Below are 23,564 nucleotides of genomic sequence, written 5' to 3'. Positions count from 1 at the left end.
TTTCAGATTTACACTACATGTATAAAGTGACCAGGATACCCAGGGGATCAAGGTTTTGTTCTTTAAGAGGCGACATAACCAATCAAAATAAAATTCAACATTACAGTCAACTGTGAAGTAAATTAAAAGGTGATCGAAGTTGATTCATAAGTTACCATGGTAACATGTTGTTGATCATGGTATGAAGTAGTGATATCCATAAATGGCAAAATGTTCCATAAAAGTTGAGAATGTTAGCCATATCAATCAATAATGGTGCTGTGCTTCCACAACAGAATAACACATGTAACTGGCACATAAAATGAACAAATGGTAACTAGTACTGATGATCTACACATGTAACTTTCCCAATGGATGAACATGTGTGACTGGTAACAATTACCTTCACATGTAACTTGCCCAGTGGATGAACATATGGAACTAGTACTAATGATCTTCACATGCAACCTGCCTAAAGGAGGAACATGTGGAACTGGTACTAAAGATCTACAAATACAACTTGCCTAATTGATGAACCTGTGTAACTGGCATAGATCAGAGGTAAGTTCCTCCAAAGTTGAGGCCTGGTTATTTTCACAAAAAAATGAACACCAGTAACTTATACAAAAGATCTGCACATGTAACTTTCTACAAAACTGAACACAGGTTAGTGATGAAAATGAGTGTCTTGTACAACAGATTTACATATTATGTTACTTGCCTCATGAACATGAGGAACAGGCACCACAAACAACACACAGGTAACCGACACGAAAAATGGACACAAAAAATGAACACGGGTAACTGACACAAAAAAATGAACACAGGTAACTGGCACAAAAAGATGAACACAGGTAAATTTAAACAGGATTTATTAACTTAACAAATGTAGGACATAGCTTATATAATCATACCCTGGATAGTGAGTTTGGAATAGTATACAATGAAAACAATAGGGTAAAATGTGCAAAATTATTAAGATAAAGATCTCTATCAATATAAGGTGATCTTTATAAGTTTTTAGGGGTTATTGTAATATAATGAAAATGGATATGGTGAATATGTCAAAGAGACAACAACCCCACCAGATGAAAAATTACAGCTCAAAAGCTATTTGAAAAGTCTACCAGTAATTAAGTGACAAGTGTCAACTGATTTTTTCTTCTCTAAAAATGTAAATTTTGGAGGGAAAAAAAAACCCCAAAAACCAAAACATTCTCTTGGTTAAATTAAAAAGAATTAAAAGTAACATAACTGACCAAAATCACAGAAATCACAGTGTAACAGGCATGGTGTCCTAGTAATAAAAAATTATTGTCTACTTTATTGTTTTTCCATTGTTATTATTGCCTGATATTTTCTACCTCATTCTGAAACCATAAAAGTATTGGCAGTTTCCAATGACAAAGGAGCTTCAAATTGACAGTGACATGGCTGATAAACAAAACCATTAATGATGAGATGTTCAAAACTGACATACATATCACACTCTTTGTCGCACAGACAAAATACTAATAAATGACGACAAACTTACTTGGTCCGTTTCAAAATACCTGAAAACATTCTGAACCCTGTATTGTATAGTTTCATCAAATGAATTGCATAAACTGAAACAATACATTGCAAAATTAAAGTTTTTATAAATTCTATACATAGGATATGTCTGTGACCAAATGATTTTGAAAAAAAACAAAAAAAAACAGTACAAAATTTGAGATTTAAACTTTTCACCATTGAGAGATCATATTTCATGAAAATGTAACATTTCATCATAATTCATAACCTTTATAGTTGTACTCGTTTATAATGTAAATTGCAATGTATGAAATACCCTAATAAAAAGTACCCCATAAAAAATCATTATTGTTCAAAAACAAAAAACAAAATTACTAACAATTTCTTTGTTTGAAATTTATCACCTTTACAAATTTCCTTGGTAAACAAAAAAAAAAAAAAAAAAAACAGCATTTGTTTTCACACCTAGAATTGCAAACACAATAACTGTTGAAGTATATTTACACCACCAAATCCCATGCAACAGTTATGATAGGAAGAAAAATCAATAAATTTTCAAGTTTACTTCATGTCACATGTTTAATGTACATTCAAACCCGACTAGAAGGAAAATAAATTGATTCATAAAATTTTACTTAATGTCCTTATTTTCTAAATACAGTCAAACCTGTACTAAGTGACCTTTCAATAGAGAATAAAATTTATGGTCACATCTGATGGTTGGAGGTCTTTATACAAAGGTTAATATTATACAGAATACTATAAACAGCCAAATGTGCCACATATGATAATCAACATATGATAGCCATATGCTTATCCTGTGATTCTCATGGGTAAATATTGGCTTGTTAACATATGTAAACAAAAACTTAAGTTAATCATATATAATTACTAGGAACAGTTCTTAGCACATGCAATGATTGAATAAAGTTATGATTGAAACACTCTATTGAAATTTTTCCAACAAAGCTGCCTTCATGTTTCTGGAATGGAAAATCACACATGCACACATACATAGGTGAACTCAGAAAAAAAAAGTAATATTTCATAGCAAACATGCTTATATCCTTACATATGGTTTTGGAATTTGACACCTAGTATAAAAGTGTTAAAATCTATTTAAGAAATTTCACCAAAGAATATATGAGATCAAAAGAGGAATTTTCTGGACCCAACAGAAGATTTATAACTGCAGAAAACTGTGGTGATGCTACTGCCAGTCATGTACAATGAACGATAGCAGGTCCTGAACACTGGAACAGAAACCACCTGCAGGAATAAGTGATGCTAATATTTTTTAAACACCTGACCATCTGAGCAAGTTAAAAGTAATTTTACAGATTACAAGTTCATTTAGATTTAACTGAACTGATACAGAAGCTATGACTAGGTTTAACAGATCTTGCAGCCAGATGCTAATTGTCAAAAGTAGTGACCAGGTGTTTTAATCAACTTTTTCTCTTCTTTTTTTTACAATTTATTTATCTACTGCATATAGTTGAGAACTGAAACTCTATATAAGATTTTAAAATTTCAGCAGATAACAATCACTGGCTCTTATTAATTTATATAATGCTCCAATGGGAGGAAATGTTAATTATCACAAAAGGAATTCAGTAGCTCTATATTCACACATCAGTGAGTGAAACAAAGTCCCTTAACTTCTACAGTTGAACAAAGTCCCCTAATTCCAATAATCTAACAAAGTCCATTAACTCCTACAATTTTTTTAAACAAAAATAGTGATTCACAGAAAATGTTTGTCAAATACGAAACTAGCCTGAAGAGCAAATTAGAAGAAAATATATTAAAAAAACCTTTATAACTCTATCTGAGAGAGCAAGAATATAGAAAGCCACCCTCAGACTATTTACACAAGGAACAAAAGAAAGTAAATGTACCAATACCAGTGTTCAACATGCTATAGGTATAAAAGCTGAATCTTGTACCATTACTGCTGGTAAAAAAAAAATTAATGTTCTGCGAATAAATATGACTGCATAAAATTACATTCCATGATCTAGATTTTAAACTACAGCATTTCTGGTGTGAACAAATCTTGTACTTTTTCATTAAAAGCAAATATAATTATATAAAATAAACTCTAACATGCAAAAAAGTTTGAGCAATCAACAGCACAAAAGAAGCGAAAGAACATGAATTGAAAATAAGCATCATATCCTAATAATGTTCTTAAAAGCTGTTACGGTGCCGTCTCCTCATAACTGTCATGTTCTTAGTACAATGTCATTTAAAATGCCCAATAAATACTGGAAAAATATATCGTTTTATCAACTGTACATGGTTAGAATAAAAATAAACCCATGAATAGAAGCAAAATTAACAAAATTTGATAGTTTCACAGACAGCACTAAATGATGCACATAAATAAATAAATACAATGAGTTTGGTATCGTTATGCACAAGCATACTCAGATAAATTTTTGAGTCTTGATACGTTAACTTAATATTCAATTATTTTACTGGATCTATTTCATCATATTTACACAGGAAAAGAAACATTTGGCATTTCATTTTTCTATCATTATCATCTTATTGACATAACTAAATAAACAAATGACTACATAAACACATAAACACACACAAAAATATTAACCTTTCAAAAAAAACCAAAAAACAAAAAACACATCTATATAAATGCAAAACTGAACCTACTTGTAAAGATAATTCAGACACAAATTAAACTATTTCAAGACAAAAAAAGCCACAAAGTAGTTGCGAAAAATGAAATGAAAACTAGCAAGGGTATTAACCATGTAATCACAAATACTGAGCAATAATTGACAGGAAAAAATTCAGTTGTTTTTAAGTATGGTTCTGCTTAAAAACCAGGGAGGGATGATTCTTCATATCTCAAGATAATCAATGAAACTGTTTAAATATATATTTGGGATTAAGAAATGCATGAATCATTTGTAATAAGCTTCTGCCTGATTTTAAGGCAGAGCTGCACTTCTTAAATTTCAATGAACACAATATACTACAAGCACATTTGATGTGGAAAATAGTCTTTCATATAGAACAAACACTTAATGAGATACCTTATTTCAAACTGATTGCATTTCTAAAAAAAACCTCTCTAAACCAGCACTTGACATTTCATTAGAAAAGTTGGCTAACTGATTAATCAATAAAAAAATGAAAATTGATACACAAAAATCAATAATTAAGTTCATATTCAAAGATATTTCATTGGTAAAAAAAATATATATATTTTATTGTTTATGGAAAGCAAAACAAAAGTAACTCTTGGCTCCCAATGTGACATTGTTGAACCTGTTAGTACCCTCTAATCAAGAACAATAACTCCATTTCTCATAAAGAAAACTAATGAAAAAATGATGGTTGACCATTTACAAATGAATAATGAAAAAAAACAGGGAAAAAAGAAGCACCCTTATGTAATTTACAATGAAATGTGGAAAAAAGGGAGTATGTTCTGTTAACTTGAATTTCCACTCTCTTGTCTGGCCTGGTTATTGCTGTTCGCTGGGCAGTATCCACTCCATTCATCATTTTTTGAGTCCAAGTATTCAAATGTATCCAGAAACTTTTTGCCACTGAATCCTCCCACGGCAAAAAGACGATTGTTTAAAGTCACAACACTAACATTGGCCCTGCCTATACTCATTGGAGGTCCAAGTATGAATGAATTGTTCTCCAAAATTTCTGACGATTTAAGACTGTGTGATCCATCACTTCCTCCAACAACATACAATTTACCTGAAACAAATGGTACCATACAGTATATCCTAGGATATATCACTAAAATATAACAAATGTTTTCCTTTCATTACTGTGAAGGTACTTTTATTTGTGGGTACCAATTTTTCATGATTTAGGGAAAAAGTATCAGTTTACAGATTCTTGAATTCGTGGATTTGAAACTCTATCACACAAACGAATGGGAAATTTCCTCTTCATTGGGAACCAAATCTCATGGTTTACCAGACCCATGAAAACCATGAAAATTGGTACCCCATGAACAATTATACTTTCACAGTAGTTATGTTGCTTTAAGGACATGATTATATTTTTGTATTTGATCCCAATCATTAAGTATAAGTCTTTGAAAGCATCAGGCAAAATGGGAAAAATTAGACATTCACCTTAAAAACTCACTGATCTGACAATATAATTTCACTCAAGGATGGTTCTCAATTTGAAAAGGTCACTATTTGATCTCTGCATTACTGCAATTGCCCAGAAATTTTTAATAAAATGTTAGAAAAATGATGTTTTTGAGAGAGTTACCTGCCCTATAAATATTCATTTTAAGAAATTATAACTCAATTTATGAAAAATGTTGTATTTCTTTCCTTGAATTTGATGGTACAAAAAGTCAAAATACACTTTTCAAAATGAAGGGTTTATTTTATACCATGTTTCACCCACTGCCTGATTCTTACACAGACAGACATATTAAATAGTAATTTCTTCTGTTATTTCAAATATATAAATGAAATATAGACAAGTGAAAATCCTGTGTGTAGATTAACTGGTTAACAAGGTCAAACAGCAATCCAGTGACAAGCTAATAAGTTACCATATATAGCAGGTAATTTTGATGGCATGCTTACTTTGATGTTTTTTAGTGGTCTATTTAAATATGCCAAAATAAATTCTGCAAATATTTAATCTGGGCACTTTCCATCTGTCAAAATTAGAAATGCCAAAAATTTTCATATATCTTTCTGTTTCAAAATCGCTAAATTTACATCTGCCAAAATAACAGCCATATGGTAGTTGCAACAGACATTATGCACTATATACTAGTATACAAAGAAGTAAAGTTTGCTAAATTTAACATTTGTGAAAATCAAAATAGGCATTTCAAAATTCCAATGAAAATTTACATTGGGAAATCCATCTATCAAAGTCTTACCATTTAAAACATCACAACCAGCGCCTCTCCTATTGACATTCAGACTTGGTCCCACAACCCATTTATTGGACTTGATGTCATAGATCTCTGTAATCCCAAGACAATTCCATCCATCTGTACCACCAATAGCATAGATAAAACCTTGGAAGTAACTCACAGCTATCTGGTATCGAGCTGAAAAAAAAATCAATTTTGCAGACAGATATAATACTAACGAGTGCTGAAGAATGCCTAGATTTAACGAGTGTGCAGAACTTGCTCTGCACATGTTAAATCTTACAGTGTTCTTGGTATGAGTGATCATATTTTGGTTATTCACAATAACCAGTTGATTATCCTATTAATTATATACCGGTAGATTTCCTCAATTATTCATTGCTATTTTCAACATAAATTTCAAATTTTATGAACTGGTTTCAAAGTTGTGATGTTTTGGCTGGAGAAAGTCCAAGAGTGAAATTACAGAATTTATTTCACAGGGAACATTCGATAAAACACTGTTATCAATATATTAAATTAAATGCAAGTTTGTCGCTGAATCGTTTCTTCCAACATTTGTATATGAATGTTTGTTATCAACTGAAATAAATTACAGAACATCAAACTTCCTTTATATTGTGAAAAAAAAAATGAAAGAAACAATGCCTTCTCATATAGTGAAGGGTTGGTCTATATAAAGGCAATTATTTTGGAACTCCAATTTTTGTATCAAAGTATATCAATTTCATGGAAAAATGAAAATAAAATATTTTAAATAAAATATTCAAATCAGATATTTGATAGAAAACTCTAAGGAAAGTAGCACACTTTCATAATCATAATTTGGAAGTTTTACCAGTTTAATAAGTTCAAGCAAAGGGAGTTAACCCTCTACTCAAAGAACATTTATTTTCTACAACATTCTACTAGTTCCATTAATGGACTATTTACATACAAAATAAATTTCCATTTACATTTATTTACATTTTGTGTGGTATAAAAATCATAAAAATTTGGCCGTAATCAAAATTCCAAACCATGTGATACCTGTAGGTAACGGTGCAATTTTGGACCAAGTTTTGGTCTCTGTATCAAACACTTCACAGTCAGTCACACTGTTCTGACCCACACAACCACCAATACAATACAGCTTGCCACCAACACTGATCAAAGCTGAAAAAAAAAGATAAAATAAATTAATGAAGTGAGCAAGAACCCAGACCGTACATTTCCACATGGTACTAATTTAGGTGTAATTTAGCAGTGGGTCATGATAAATGCCACAAAATATTTACTCTCAGTATAAAAATAAGCATTTGCCAAATTAGAAACACCAATATTTTTTAATACTTTTTGCCTCAAATATGCCAAATTTTACACCCCCATGTAGTATATCATTTCCAGGTAATTTGTTTTGGTCTAACACATTTTTGTCATTTTATAGAATCCATTAGATCTTGCTATTTTTACACGATCTGATTATGTATTTAACTGATCCCATGAAATCCAAAAAGTTGGCATCCCACAATAGTTAACTTTTACACTGACTTTGGCAGAAAAGATAAGATACAAAAGCAAGATATTCATTTTATACTTATTTCCGTACTGCCTATATAAAATGCCTTTTGTTTTATGATGAAAAACCATAAAAAATCACAAAGTCCTGGTAAATGCTATTCATTTTCATTTCATGAAAACAACCTAATTTACTAGACAGACTGACCGGAGAAAAAACCATTTTGTTGAAAGGGGAGGTAAAAAAATGTCAGCAGAAGGATTTGATATCCTTTATTAGCCGCTGTCTATAATGTTTAATGATTATTACTATGCTTGTTAAACATTTCCAAGTCTTGACTATGAATCTATTAAGGGGTACATTGATATTTCCTAACCAGGACAACAGAAAGAAAACATTCTGTGAAAACATGGATGTGGTGCAGATTTAAGAAAAGGTGTGCCCGGCATAAGCCCCCTTATAATGTGATTTTTTCTTCGAACAAAATATCTTGATTTTTCATAAATATTACCCTTCAAAATTTTCGTGCTTCCCTTTCTTAGCTTTTTACACCCCTAACCTGAAGATCCTAGAAAATTAGATTTTTGATGCAGGATGAGAATATGACCAAAATCAATTAGGCTCCTTATTCCAAAATGGTTACAGTTGAAACCTCTAAAATCAATCCAAACCTTCCTTTGTAGGTATGACACCTTATGGTACAATTTCAGAGAGATTCATTCCCTTTCACTGAAGCTATTATCCAGAAATCAGAAAAAAATACTGGCTTCTGGCCCCTTTTAAACCCCTTATTCTAACTTAGCTCAAGTCACAACCACTGAAATTAAGAATATCTTAAGACATTCCCATGCTTTTACTGGATTTTTCTAGTTAAATTCAATAAAATGTATGTTTTTGGTCCCTTTTTGCCCCTAATTCTACAATGGTTGGGATCCATATCCCCTAAACAACCTTTTGTTTGTAGTTGGGAACCTCCATATACAATTTTATGATAAAAGGTCAGCCAACTAATATTCAAATATTCGAATAAAAACCAAATGTCTGAACCATACCATTAAATAACCACAAATTTTATTCCAGTTGTTTAAAAATCATGGCTCTATTTAATATATAAAAAAATACGGTCAACAATATATATCTGAAATTATGATATAAAATCAGAAGACAAAGAATTACTTGGTCAATAGCTTTGGCTAACACACATACTTTTAATCCAATAATATATTTAACAGATCAATTCCACAAATCATTTTCATAAAATTTAAATGTCACCAAAATGTCATCTTTTAACACCTTTAAATTTCACCTGTCAAAATTAGCACTATCCTGTGATGAGGTAAAATCTATGATTAACACCTCTCTCCTTAAATACATGCCTGGATTTCTAGATGAACCATATCTCATTGAACTTCGAGAAGGGAGGTAAGTCAATATTGCATCTTGTTTCAAATATTTATAAATGCACTGAAGATTTCCTCTTCATAATTTTACTGAAGATTTGTTCCTAATTCTTTTCAAATTGATTTTGTTTTTTTAACCAAATTTTCAATTTTAACCTCAGGATATTGTTCAATTATTTGTTTAATGTCTTAAGAATTTTGACACTGTTCATTTTAAAAAGAAATTTAGTGTTCGTGTTGGAAATCTCTTTTTCATCTGATAATCTTCGTTTGAAAAAATAAACCTTTCCTGCACAAGTCTAAAAATATTCAGAAACCAGTTTCTAAGGTTTTCCTTATTTTGTAAATTACAATATTTAACCTAGAACCAAGAGATTACTTTTAATTTCAGTAGTTAACATAATAAACCATAAAATTAAACTTTCAATATAATCAAGAAAAAGAACAAATGATCAAATTAAGGATGAACAAAAACTGACCAGCTGCAAAGATTATTATCTACAATTTGATCTAGTTTTAAGGACACACCTCTTACAAATCATTGTAACGTTTTTATTCATCATTATACATCAATCTCATGTAAGCACCAAAGTAACTTGGACTGATTTCATTCTGTTTCAAATGGAAGCTTGATAGGCTGGTGAAATTAAATGAGATACAAATATATCACCAATTTCAAGAGTTACATTCCTCATCCTAGGTCTACCTCCTTCAGGTACCATGAAACCTGTCCTAAGGATGTTTGCTACTCTAATTAAGAATAACAAGGGCTTCAAAGAGTTGTAAAATCATTTAAGACCTTTCATGCCAGAACCATATAAGAAGAAAAAATAGATTAGTCAGCATGCTCTTTTTTTTAGATTATGTATTTGAAATTTTGGTGGGAAAAGGATTTCTCTAGAGGTTCTGTTCTAGTAAATTCTAACAATTAAAAATACTGAAGAAACAATGAGGATTTCATGAAACTTCCCAAATGACATTTTAAGGTGTGTTTAATGGAATTATGAGAAGAAAAGTGGGGGTTACAGGGCAAAAATATTAAAGTTATGAAATGGATAAATCCAAAGGAGTCAGCGAATCTGACATGACCAGCAAACATTCTTAACAAGACATCTATTTAAGTCACCATATATAAGTTTCAATGCATTATTGAACTTTTGTTAACCATTTAATTCTTCAGCACAAAAGAAGTTTGGACAAATTACACAGCCATAATAGAAGAACTAAATATTCAACAAAATGTATTCAGATTACTGTTATTTTTATTATTAATTTTCAGTGCTGTTCCAGGATAGAGTGATGAGCAGGATACACTTTCTCAGTCCATCAGCTGTCTAGAGTTGTGAGCAGTTTATACTTTCTCATGTTGATGAGGTTTTGTAAGATGGTTATTGGTGACAAAAATTCAATAATCATCTAACAGTACCCATTAATATGGGAGTGATCAACAAGAGGCCACAGAGGCAAAATGGAGATGGACTAGGATACAGAGTCACCAAACCCACTACAGAAAGACATTGCCAGATTGGCATAGGGGTACTTGACCTAGGCTAAGCCATGACTTTTAAAATGTCAAAAATATTCATATGGCATTTTTTATCTGACAAAATCGTGTTTTTCATTGAAAACATTAAAATTACACTCTTAAGTCACAGGCATTTATCCAAAACGCAGTTTTTGGAGAAATACACAAGGAATTATTTTTTTTTTTTTTTTTTTTGGACTAAAAACATTCCAGTCTGTTGTTATAATTTATAAACCAATTGAATTTTTTGTACTTATCTTCATTGCAAAATTGAATTGAACCAGTATCACATTCCAAATTTATTTAGGCTTTTGAGACATTTAATCTAGTTTTCAAAGTAGAATTTTGTCCAACATTATACCAACATGTCCTACTTTATCATCATTGTACACTTGTGTGATATTTTGAACATAGTCTTTCAAGTTCATATGGCCGTCAATTATGGTGACCTTTAAATTGAAACCTGAAAGACTGTGCAAAAAACATAAGGATGTTCAGTGTTAATTATTATGATGTTGAAATTAAATAGTGAAAGTTGATATTATGCAATTTTCAAATTTCACGAGTTCTAAAACCCTTTTCTCTATGACTCCTCTGGAATATTTGATGCTTGACATAAGGCACCTATTATGATGAAAATTTTAGCCATTGTCCATCTATCACATCACCTGTTGTTTGGGCAGAATAAAGTAAGAAATGTCACAACAGTGCTTTTGACCAATCTGATTTTACTGACTATTCGTCATAATCAAGACGACAAATTTTCATATCACTAGTTCATATCATATACATGTAGTTCCATGATAAAATATTCAAAACTGCCATAAATACCCAAACATGGTTTATACTAATTTAATTAGAAATAAATTCCCCTCCTTTATATATTTTAAATGAAAAACCACTACTAATTTGACTAATAGAATCCCTTTTGTAACAAATATTTAAAGCAATGAATACCTTGAGAAGTTTTAGCTTTTTCCACTTTACAAACAGTTGTCCACTTGTTATTGTCTGGGCTATAACATTCAACAGATCTTTGTTCAACTTGTCCATTAGAACCTCCGACAGCATACACAATGCCATTTACACTTTCGATGTTGAAACGCCCTCTATGAACAGACATATTACTAGCAGATATCCACTTGTTAGTCTTTGGATCATAAAATTCTGTGGAGTCCATACATTCTCCTCTGTCATAGCCACCTAAAATGAAATATTTAAAATGTGCAATTACATATAAGAAATACTGCAAGCAATTTATACAAGATTTAGGAACATGGTTACTTCTGACCTATTTTTGGCCCATAGTTCTATAATGGTTATGGCCATTTATACCAAGTATGTTATTGAAAAAAAAACTCCTTTTTGTGGTTATAAATTTGAATCTTGTGGTACAATTAAATAAAGATCCTGACCCCAATCATCATTCTGTAGTATGGAACTGTATTATAAAGATCCTCCAACTAATATTCAAGTTCTCCCACAACAGCAAAGTGTTTATAGACAATAACAACAAATATGATGAAACAAACTTTAAGTCAGTGACTCAATTTATAAACAAATAAAACTTACCACAGGCAAACAGCTTTCCAGAAACAACAGTGAGCCCAAAACCACATCTGGGTGATGTCATGGTCGCTAAAGGGGTCAAGGACACAGACCTCTCAAAAGATTCAGGGTTACCAGTTGGTGAATCTGGGGCTTCTGAACCACTGTCTGAAGGACTCTGACTAGCTGTTTTACGACAGTGTATCAATAAAACAGCTAAGTCACCATTTAGCATACACAGTGACATAAAAGTTTTCTTTTCTGTCTGACAGCTGGCTATCACTGTCCATTCTTTTGGGTCTACAGGGTTTTCTGGGTTAATACTGAACACTTTTACATTCCCAGCTAAAGGACCCTTTGGTGAAGTCTCAAAGCCTTTCATGGGGTTGCTCTGAAGATAATATTCAGATAGGTTGCTTTCAAAATGGTGAAATAATGGATAAATTAATTGCATTTATGTAATGAATTTCATCAAGACAAAAACAAAACTTTTGATTTGCAATAGCAGCACATTAGGACATTATAATATCAAACACGGTTCCATTCAAGTGACTTATAAATTATTTAAGGAATGACTATTATATTTTTTGGTCTATGAAGAAATATCCTCATTTAGATGGTGCACACTAAATAACCTACGTAGCAGTATATTTTAAAGTGTGCACCACAGGCATTGAGGTTATATCAAAAAGACCTTAAAAATATAACAGTCATTCCTTATAATTTAATGTAAGTACCAAAATTCAAAATCATTAAAAAATTTGATGACTTTACAGTCATTACAAAATTTGGTCTATGAGATGATAAACAAAATTTTTGATACAATCAGAAACCATGTTACTTCTGAAATAAAATTATACATTGCTAATTTCTACAGTAGTTTCAGTGACCAGATACTTAAAAGTTTGGGTTATAATTTGAATATAGTAGCCAATTTGAACTAACATCTTGAGACAGAGGGAAAAGAAAACCTATATAGACTAAATCAAGACCTGAAAATTTTCCCAAAAATTTAATTGCATTTTGAACCATTCAACCTGCTATAAGAACATTCACTACACAAAATTTGTTTTCATTAGCTTCAAATGTTTTAATTTCCAGTACTAACTGTTATGTAGATTTTGACTGTCTGACTATTATTGTTTATGAATTCATGATACAGTAAAATGTCAAATATATTCAAATGAAATAAACAACTTCAAAGAATTATCAGGAGCATAGGTAATTTATCAGTGTATGAACTCGTTATCTCAATTCAAAACTTTATATACAACCCTTTAAAAAAATTGGGGAATTATATGGAATGAAAGTAGTCCAGAAATTCATTGGTGAATAAACATGATTATTCACTCACAAACTCTATATGCAGCCCTTTGAGCTTCAATTAGTGATTGAGTTGGTCTCATTTGTACAATGATGAACTCATCTAACATCATTTTTATTCCTATAATATACATACATGTCTTTTTTTGATAATTTTATAATCATGAACTTCACCATCCTCCTTAGTTCTCTCATCGTCTATATTAATGCAGTCTGTCAATGTGTTATCTTTGTTCAAGTACAGAATGTTCACCTATCGTTAAAATTAAACATATCATGAATCAATTACCTGACCATATCAATTTAATTTACAATAGCCTGTCAAGTGTAAGTATTTGTAAGAATCAGTCAAAATGGGAAAAATCAGAAACATGCATGTCAAAAATCACTGATCTGACAATGTAATTTCATTCAAGGATGCTTTCGCTTTTTGAAAAAATTATTATTGGATCTCCTCACCACTGGATTCGCTCAGAAAATTTTCAATAGAATATTAGAAGTATGAGGTTTTTGACAGTTATCTGCCCTTGAAATGATAATTTTCAGGGCATCTCAATGAAATTATAACACAACTTATCAAAATATTATGAAAATCTTCACCTTTTTCCATAAAGGTGATTTTTTTCCCATACATTTTTTTATTCACTGCCTGACTCTTACCGAGACTGACACTTTATCAAGTAAACGAGAAGTAATACTTATCGATATATTGGCTACTCAACACATGTTTAAAATGACATAGCATTGAATATTGTCAAACCACAAGTCTTTTAAAAGTATCCAATATGACACAAAAGCTATAAATTTCATCACCAACTAAAATTTCTAATAGTTTAAATTTCATACCGATACACTGATGCTTTAAAATTTCATATTTTAATGCCTGTATTTTATCCTCTCAATATTGTCAACTAGGAAATTATTGCTACGTTTTGAAATTGAAAAATATGACAGAGTTGTTATTTACATGGTAATTCTCTCCTTTAAGGAGTTGAAAATTTGCAAAAAATAATATGTTGTTCGGCCAAAAATGACTAACTCATAAGAAATAGTATCATACATGTAAAGATATTAAGTCTAAAAATATAAACTACAAATAATCATTTCACCTGTTCTGTAAGGTCATCCAGCCTTGGTTTCTGGGTATTAATATTCTCTCTGGCCCAGTTCAAAGTCAGCTCCAACAGATGACGACTGTTACTGGGAACTATCAAATCTCCTTCTGCACCTTTCAAAGTAAAGCAATTCAAATATACATAGAAGGTCTTTGATAATAAACATTTACAGGTATGCAATTCCAAACACTGACTTTTTAATTGACTCTAAGTGTATTGCTGATACTATGGCAAGTCTGGTGATTAAACACGACCTCCAACACTCAAGGCAAGCATTGCATCCTTGAGACCACTATGGTGTTTTTTTCGCAGGTTTTTTTTCAGGCATTCTATTATTACTCTTCAAAACATTTCTATATTTATTGATGTCAATGCCAAGTCAGAATAAGCATTTTATATAATATTACATTTATCAACTTGATAGCACAAATGTTGGCAAATTGTTATTCTCATTGAACCTGCAAACAATATGCCAGTACATATGTAAGTGCATTTATCAGTCAAGTTGTCCTTCAGTCATGCCTTAGGTTATGTTTTGCCTTCTTCTATATAAGTGGAGTCAGATTTTCATTAAATTTGGTTAACATGCATGTCAATGGTGATCCAATTTCAAAATGCTCAGCTCGGCAACACTACCTTATGCAGCCCTATACTTACAGAGTTACAGAATACACTAAATAGCAAAGTAGGAACCCCTAAGCACGACAGAGAGACAGACAAATAAAGTCAAATGGTATCTAGACCTGCTTTCACCAGTTATGATTCCAGTAAGATGAGATACTTTAAATATATTAATTTTTGCAGAGTACTAATTTTGCAGTGGACTGAAAAGCTTGAAAAATTTTACCTACAAAATAGAGTAATAGCAATATGTAAGAGTAATCAAGGGAACCAAGATTCTAGCGGAAATCAAAAGAATGTAATCCAGGGACGAAGACCAGACACGGAGAATAGACACAAACAACAGAGAACATAAAGTAAGCAAAATAACACGTACAAAGTAACAAAGTAAATGAGAAACTCGGACTCCACTAAAAACTGAACCAAGTGCAACAGCAGGGTAAGTGTCCTCTGCTTTTCTAGAAACACTGCCAAGTTACTCATAAAAAGTCAAGTGCTGGGTAGCAAAAGAGGAAAGATTTTTTTAATCATTTTTTTAAACCAAGGAAACTGATACCCACAAATATGTCAAATTGACAGAAACCGCAAAAATTAGCACCACGAAAATAATACGACTACAGTATAATAAAGAGAATTCTCAAAAAGTACTACATGTACCAACCTATGATTTCAACCTTGACTGTAGGTAGACCATAGAACTTCTTACAGGCAGTAACAGTATTGATATTATTTTGTATAAACAAGTCGACATGTGTCCTCAACTGATCATCTACTGCAGCCTTTCTAACACCTGGAAAAGAAAATCATGTGATACAAAACATGAAAGAACTGAACGATTATTTGTATATTTAGATGCTGGAATGTGATGATCTAAAACAGGTCACATGACTGTGTACCTGATTGGCAGCCATGGCAGTTCAGTATCTAAATAAATACAAATTTATTTCTATATAATATATCATGAAGAATTGGGATATGCAATGAAAGTGCAAGTTGGGCTTCAATGATAATAAAGCTGTGTAATCATTATGCTGAGTAGAACTTGTTCAGAGTGTTTTCTCAGTCCATAAAAGATACAATGAAAAAAATACCAGAAATTGGTTTTCGTTTTGATGAAAATATCAAATTAAATTGGTGCACTAGCATCTAATCTGATTTATATACCAGAAAGACTCATAACTTTGTTCTAAGAACTCTAGCTAGTGACAATATGCAAGTGTTGTTTTGTAGGTTACAAGATCTTGTGTTCTAATGAGTTGTTCAAATATTTCATGAAATATTTCTATTTGCTGAATATCTAACATCATATTTTAAAGAAGCATATACAACAGTCATAAAAACTTGCTTTTCTGCAGTGTAACTAATATTTCTACAAGTACGATTACAGAGTTCTTATGCCTTCAAAACCTTTAGACTGGTTCCTATTTTCATATGAAACAGGGTGTAACCTGCCTTGACAAAACACCTAGATATTTTTCTTGCGCCTTTTAAATTTCAAACATGAAGTTTGTATATTATACATCTTTCATTAGTTATACAAGTTGATAATGAGCTCAATAAAAAATGTATTCATTGTATGTAAATGCTGATTTTTCTCAACGGTGTTTGATGATCTACAAAAAGTCTGAAGACCACATAATCTACTTTTTCAATCAATTCGGCAAATCAAATGAATAGTACGACACAATACCGAATACCTTGATAACCTCCCTTCAAGACAACCATGCATCTGAAAAAGTAATGATTAATCAGCCCCTATTCAGTATAGTTCAAAGAAAAACTTGTCTTCTGTTGCAGAAAGGGGGGTACATGCCAATCTCATACAACAAATAACTCCCACTTTAAATTATAATGCATGCCCTAACTGTTTTCATTAATAGGATTTTCTTTTTAAATCATTTGTGAATATTTTTTCAGCTGGTCCTACAAGTAATAAAACTGCCCAGAACTCAAAATTAGAAACAAACAGTAATGTAGATTTTTAAGTTGACCATTTGTTTTATTAATTTTTTAAGGGAGATATATTACAGCACATACAATGATGATGTTCACAGGGATAAAGTTAATTGGTCTTCACTTGATTATATAACAACCACCTGAAGAACTCTGTCAGAGAGTTAAATGGACATTTGCCAAGAAAATTTAAACTATCTATTATTCCACAGGTATCTGAACCTATGTTCATCAGGTAATGGTCATTCAATCGATGGAAGACCAACATTATCTCCAAAAGTTAAATGTATTACTTGCTATAAAGTATATGAACAATGACTTTTCATAGCTTTTTCATCATAACATTCAAAATATTGACACAAATTATTCTAGAAATACACTTTTCAGTGGATTGAAGATACATGTGGTCTTTAAGAGATCATAACAGTATCTTTGTACAATTGAAAATGCTTACACCGCTGAAATCAATTATAAACAGGAGAATGAAGAAACAGTTAACATGATCCTTTTTAAAAATAGCAGTAACCCATTTGTTATAAAGGCATAACCAGTGGTTAAAAAAGAAATTTGAGTAGTCTTCATGGGAGAATTCTTTAAGATTCCATACAAAATTTTCAAATCTTAACAGACCATTTTCAGCCTAAAAACCTAAAAGGCTCTTTCCCCCAAGCCTTCTAAAAACTGGCATAACTTGTAATAGTGATATAAATTACCAAGGGATGATAAAATAAGAACACAAAAATAAATGTATTAAAACTTACCACTACTTACAACAAAAAAGGGGGATTCCACTGCAACTCAGGGTTGTACAGATTTACTTACCTTGATTGGAATGATTTAATATATTTTATACAAGAAGCAAAAGAAACACTTTATTAAAGAATTGGATAAAGTATGTTAAGGAGGTAGACCTAGGGTAAGGGACATAACTCATGAAATCAGTGAAATGTTTGCATCATACTTAATTTCACCATAGCCTCTCAAGCTTTCATTTGAAGCAGAATAAAATTAATCCAGGTTAATTAGATGCTTACATAAGATTGATGTAAAATGCTGAATACAAAGAGTTCCAATGATTTTTAAGGGTTGTGTCCCTAACCCTAGGTATACCTCATTAAGTCTAAAAGATTCCAAGCCTCTTATTTTTAATTTAGTGGGCATGGTGATATCATTTCTATAAATTAAAAGGATTTTGTGAGATAATAACTGTACATAATTTTAAAGAAACAAAAGAAAACTGAAAAAAAATTCTATTAAAATGGAAATCAGCTGAAACAATGTGTTGATCTTTTTTCCTTTTTATTTCAACGCATTTTATCATGACTGCATTCATAGGTAAATTAAGCACACGGGTAAACAAATAACATTCACCAATTTGCTATTCTAAAGGGAACTTCTGAATTTTGATCAATTTTTGTGAAATATAATCAAATTCTTAGTTTTCAATGGGTCTTACCATTTTATTTAATTTCTTTTTATCAATTTCTTTTGTTGGAATCCCTCTAAAGGGAGATAACCTTGGAATAAACCATTCTTCATCATCACCATGACAACAGCTGTCTCACAGAAAGGAAAGATACAAGGCAAATACACAGGAAGTTGTTACAAGGAGAATAGGAACATTGCCTGCCCATATCACTATACAGGCAGGCATATATACCTAAACAATTTGCCACAGTCAGATTCTCAGACAGAAACTGTGAACAGGTTCTGACAGCGTCTGCCATTTTCAGCTTGATGGCTGCTTTGTACACTGCCTTGACATGTGGCCCAGGAATGGACAATCTGAAACAAAATATAATTATTATATCTTGTACATGTACATCTTCAGTCTTTTTTTTAATGTAAATATCATTATACTCGACGTCACATACAGCACATTTTCGATTTGAAGCTCTATTTTTTAAACTGTCGGGACTTACCGTTAGAGTTGTCTCTCTTTTATTTAATCTGAAGATAGTTCGCATATATGCATCAAGTGATTGTTCCAACGAGTCGTTTATTACGGGAAAATCCTATACTAATATCCACCATGTTGGTTTCTATGGGACAATTTGTTTATAAACAAAGTTCATAAGTTTCTGTCAAACTCCGGTGACAATCGTCTGCTTGATCAACTTCTCGGTGTTGTATGATGTTTGCGCAGAATAAATCTGAGATATCCGAATTAGCGCCGAAATGCATACTAGGTTCTTCGATTTTTGGACAAACCATTTAAACGTAAACAACATCTCCTAGCAACCCGATCACTATAAACATCGCTGACTTTTGATAATGTAAATATTGGGACTGAGAATAAAAATCTCACCAGAATTTAACGATTTAATGTTTAGGGAGAAGCCGTTTTGCTAAACGAATGAGCAAGTCATTTAAGACAATTTAAACGACGGTAGGTGTCAATAAAGTCGCAGAAAATATTTTTATTCAAATTTTAACAGTATCTTATTTATGTGACACCAAGTATAATAAAGTATAATTTCAGGAGTACAAATCTTTATAGTTTCACCATATTAAAATTCCTGATTTATCATAAAATTTTCATTTGAAAAATGTAAAGTACATGGATATGCAAAAATTGAACTCTTAAAAATAAACAAAACAATGGAGAAAACAAAGATAAACAATGATAATTGAAAATAAAGAACATATAACTACATTAATGGTACAAAGAGTGAAAATATTAATTAATTACTAGATTTTCATTCCATTTTCAAGTTGATGAAAATAAAAAAATTCAAAATCAGGATTTTTTTCATATCAGTTCCTAGTATTGAGGTACTATAACATACAATTTTTTTTATTTTCTGGTGACTAAAATGATACTAATGTAGCTTACAAATAGCTAAAATTAGGCAAATATCTGGTAAGAACTAAAAAATAAAATAATTAAATCCCAATGCCTGCCCCATATTTTTTGTGAAGGTTGGATGAAAATCTTCCAATTAAGTTTACTTGGCCTTACAACAGCAGTGTTCTAGAATTTTTCAGAAATTGAGGTTTCCTCGGGAAAAATCCATATAAAATCAACTTTCCCACAGTCAATGACTGCTTTCCTAACAAAACAAATCCTTACAGCATATGAAGTTTTCAACTTGCCACGGGAAAGTTTAACTAAGTACCTAACTTTCCCTGACCCAAATTTAACTTGCCCCGGGTAACGGGAAATAGGAATCCTACAACACTGAACAGTCTGATATTTACCTCATCTTAGTTAAAAAAAACAACTTAATTCAGTTAAATCTACGAAAACAATTACCAATTGAAAAACAAAAAAACAATTAATCTCTAAAATATAAAACACTTTCAAAGGTTTCCTCCATCAGAATAACAAATAATAAAATGCTTCACATAGTGCAGCATGATAAACCACAGTTGTCAAAATACTAACACTACGAAAAAAAACAACAGCAACAACACTCAAGCTTGAAACAATTCTAAATATTGCTTTTGGTTAGATGTGATGCAGCATATTTTTTATCAGAATGAAAATGGTCAAATGACTTTAAAATTCTTCAATTAGTTACATATAATAAAACATATACATCATATGGAATAAGAAGTAGAACACTGCATTCCATCCTAATCTGTTAACCCTCCCACCATAGCGGGAAACTCTCACAAAATTAATGAAATATTAAGATTCGTCCGCATAAAAATGTAAGATTTCAGTGATAGAAAATGGAACAAATACTGCGAAATACAATAAATGCACCATTGTATAACCTTTATAAAAATAGTCATTTTTTTTTATTATAACTACTATATATTTTCTTTACCAGTACTAAAAAAGTTTTCACTTCACATATTTGCTCTTACACGAAAACCTCCCACTTGAGACAGCGTAAATGAGATAGAATCTCCCACACAAACTGTTCTAAAAGTTAACATTGCTGGGTAGAAGTAGGAGTGCTCTAGCTCAATTCATTATATGTGGCTTTCTTTAAACCTAAGAACATGCATTTTGTCTATAATGATTGACATTGTTTTCCTTGCTTTGTATTTGAACCGTGACTTTTCAATTCAGATTATCATAAAATTTTTATCCAGGCTACATTTAAATATTCATGGCAAGCTGATTGTTTGCATGAAATTTTGAGATTTCACAATTCTAGCCCCCAAAAAATTCTCACATAGCTTTGCTTGACCTTAAAGTCCATTTACATCCCATGCATAATCTGAAATTCTGCATTCGTGCGTGCAACGCCAGTATACAGGGCCGACTTAACTAAAATAATCAAAATTTTATGATAATATACCCACCTGCCAGTATACATGTAATCCAACAGATACAGGAAACTTTCATGCTCCATTTCCTTCAGTTTGATCATATTCTTCACCAAGCCCTCTTTTTCTTCATTATTATTCTTATACTTCTCAAATAACTCCATCAAGAAAGTACTTGAAGATGCAACAACAGCACGGTGAATTGGGATTTCATGTCGCCCTATGACTAAAATGGCATCACAGAATTGGTTTTCTTTACGTAACTTGTGTAAGTTGTCAAGCACCTCAGCCCTATGTTGTGTGGCTTCATATTGGAGATCAGCTTCCAGGTGAACATCACTGTTCATACCGTTGGTCAATGGCACTTCCATTTCCATGGTTACAACTTATATCACTGGCTCATTTAATGTTAAATATACCTTAAAAAGGAAAGAGTGCCATAATTACAAAACAATTTATCTGAGAAATTAAGATTTATGCATTCTATACAGTACAGATGTTATATGACATTTGATGTCTTAACTTTTCACTAAACAGGAAAACTAATGAGGGAAGGGATAGAATTCTTACATAAATTCACACAAAACTGAATGGTGGGTTAGTTTGGCAATTCTGAGGGAAAAAGATACACATAAAAAAAACCCCCAAAAAAATGCTAAACTATAGCATAAAAAATTTCTAATGATTCATGCAAATACATATATATTAATCAATCAATTGCATTTACATTCAGCATCAAAAGGTACATGTAAGTGAAGTCTGAACAGCACATGATACACAAGTCCCCCAATTTACCTGTTCTATTTCAGTCTTGATAGTCGGAGACTAGAAATACTAATATGAAGAAAAAAAAAAAGGGCATGACTTTCAGTCAGGACGAAACATGTCAGTATATTCCACTAAAATAAAAGCTTTGATTTGATGTAGAGTTAATATGTCATATTTGTAAAACATACGTAATTTGCAATTTGTATTTAATACATTTTCTTAACCATTTAGAGGACAAGGAAGATATTAAAGTTAATGGTTCAGTTTATGGATGTCTTTTTTTTTCTCGTTGATATTCTTATTTTTAGCTCTGTGAGATTTCCTTCATCTCACTTACAGGTAAAATAAAACACTAGATGTTTCAAGAAGTCTAGTAAATACATAGGAATTTGAATGGCAGAACTTTCTGAAATGACACACTAATAACAAAATTAATTTTAAAAGTGAGAAAAGAATCAAATACCACTAGAAATAGCAAGATTAGATAATGTCATACACCCTCAGGTGAGGTTCAGTCTTCTCTAATTTGACAAAGCCTCATTGGAGATCAATGTTGAAATCTTACCCTTGAGTGTCTGAGATTTCTCCGTCTTGCACTCTCAGCAGTGTAAGATTCTTAATATCCCACTTAAAGTGACAGTATGACATGAATACACTAATATATTCTCAGAACATTTTAGAACATCACTCCACCACTTTGAGAAGAATTGGACTATGAAATAACTACTTAAAATATTTCTTTTTTTTTATAAAAATGTATAAAAAATCCATCATTTTTTAAATGTAAAACTAATAGTTGTAAAAATAAAAAAGATATGAAAACTGTAATAAAATAAGTGTAACACAGCACATTGAAACCATTCCATCTGGACTGTAGATTTGGTCCCATTCCCATTCACCTAAGGTAAAGACTGATATGATGGACTTCAAAAGGTATCTGCTTCAGACAGATTGTGCTGTTTGTTTTCAGTGGTAAACAAACAGTCATTCAATAAAATTTGAAATTCATTTGACTACAGACAAAGCCCAGTAAAACTCGTCGATCAAGTACCGTTCTGTTTCATGGAAGTATTGAAAACAATGACAAGGTTTACCTAAAGTAAGTCAATACTCCAGCAAATAACAAATAATTATTTCCATACAAAAAAGTAAAAAGATCATGTTTACATACCATTAGAATTACACAAATGTG

General features: G+C 31.4%; 1 protein-coding gene across 12 annotated transcripts in view; it reads right to left on the bottom strand.

The window, feature by feature from the left end:
* Window positions 1-834: 834 nt before the first annotated feature.
* Window positions 835-23,564, bottom strand: part of LOC148612178 (influenza virus NS1A-binding protein-like) — a 43,939-nt gene continuing 21,209 nt past the window's right edge. For 11 of the 12 annotated variants that reach the window (XM_088593395.1, XM_088593394.1, XM_088593390.1 and 8 more), the window contains 10 exons: window positions 21,641-22,023; window positions 19,041-19,165; window positions 16,089-16,217; window positions 14,801-14,919; window positions 13,828-13,944; window positions 12,393-12,759; window positions 11,778-12,023; window positions 7,427-7,552; window positions 6,401-6,574; window positions 835-5,238 (listed from right to left, as the gene is read on the bottom strand). In XM_088593395.1, the coding sequence (XP_088449521.1) occupies window positions 4,958-5,238; window positions 6,401-6,574; window positions 7,427-7,552; window positions 11,778-12,023; window positions 12,393-12,759; window positions 13,828-13,944; window positions 14,801-14,919; window positions 16,089-16,217; window positions 19,041-19,165; window positions 21,641-21,981 (2,025 nt within the window). In that variant the 5' untranslated portion in view covers window positions 21,982-22,023 and the 3' untranslated portion in view covers window positions 835-4,957. Of the gene's footprint in view, window positions 5,239-6,400; window positions 6,575-7,426; window positions 7,553-11,777; window positions 12,024-12,392; window positions 12,760-13,827; window positions 13,945-14,800; window positions 14,920-16,088; window positions 16,218-19,040; window positions 19,166-21,640; window positions 22,024-23,543; window positions 23,562-23,564 lie in introns of those variants that run through there. The other variant, XM_088593402.1, reaches the window with a different exon arrangement.

Source organism: Perna viridis, chromosome 7 (genome assembly GCF_037379345.1).
Source record: "Perna viridis isolate PV_CMFRI_1.1 ecotype Kerala chromosome 7, ASM3737934v1, whole genome shotgun sequence".
NCBI lineage: Eukaryota > Metazoa > Mollusca > Bivalvia > Mytilida > Mytilidae > Perna > Perna viridis.
Note: the sequence above shows the minus strand (reverse complement) of the source record. Positions and strands in the feature narration are given on the sequence as shown.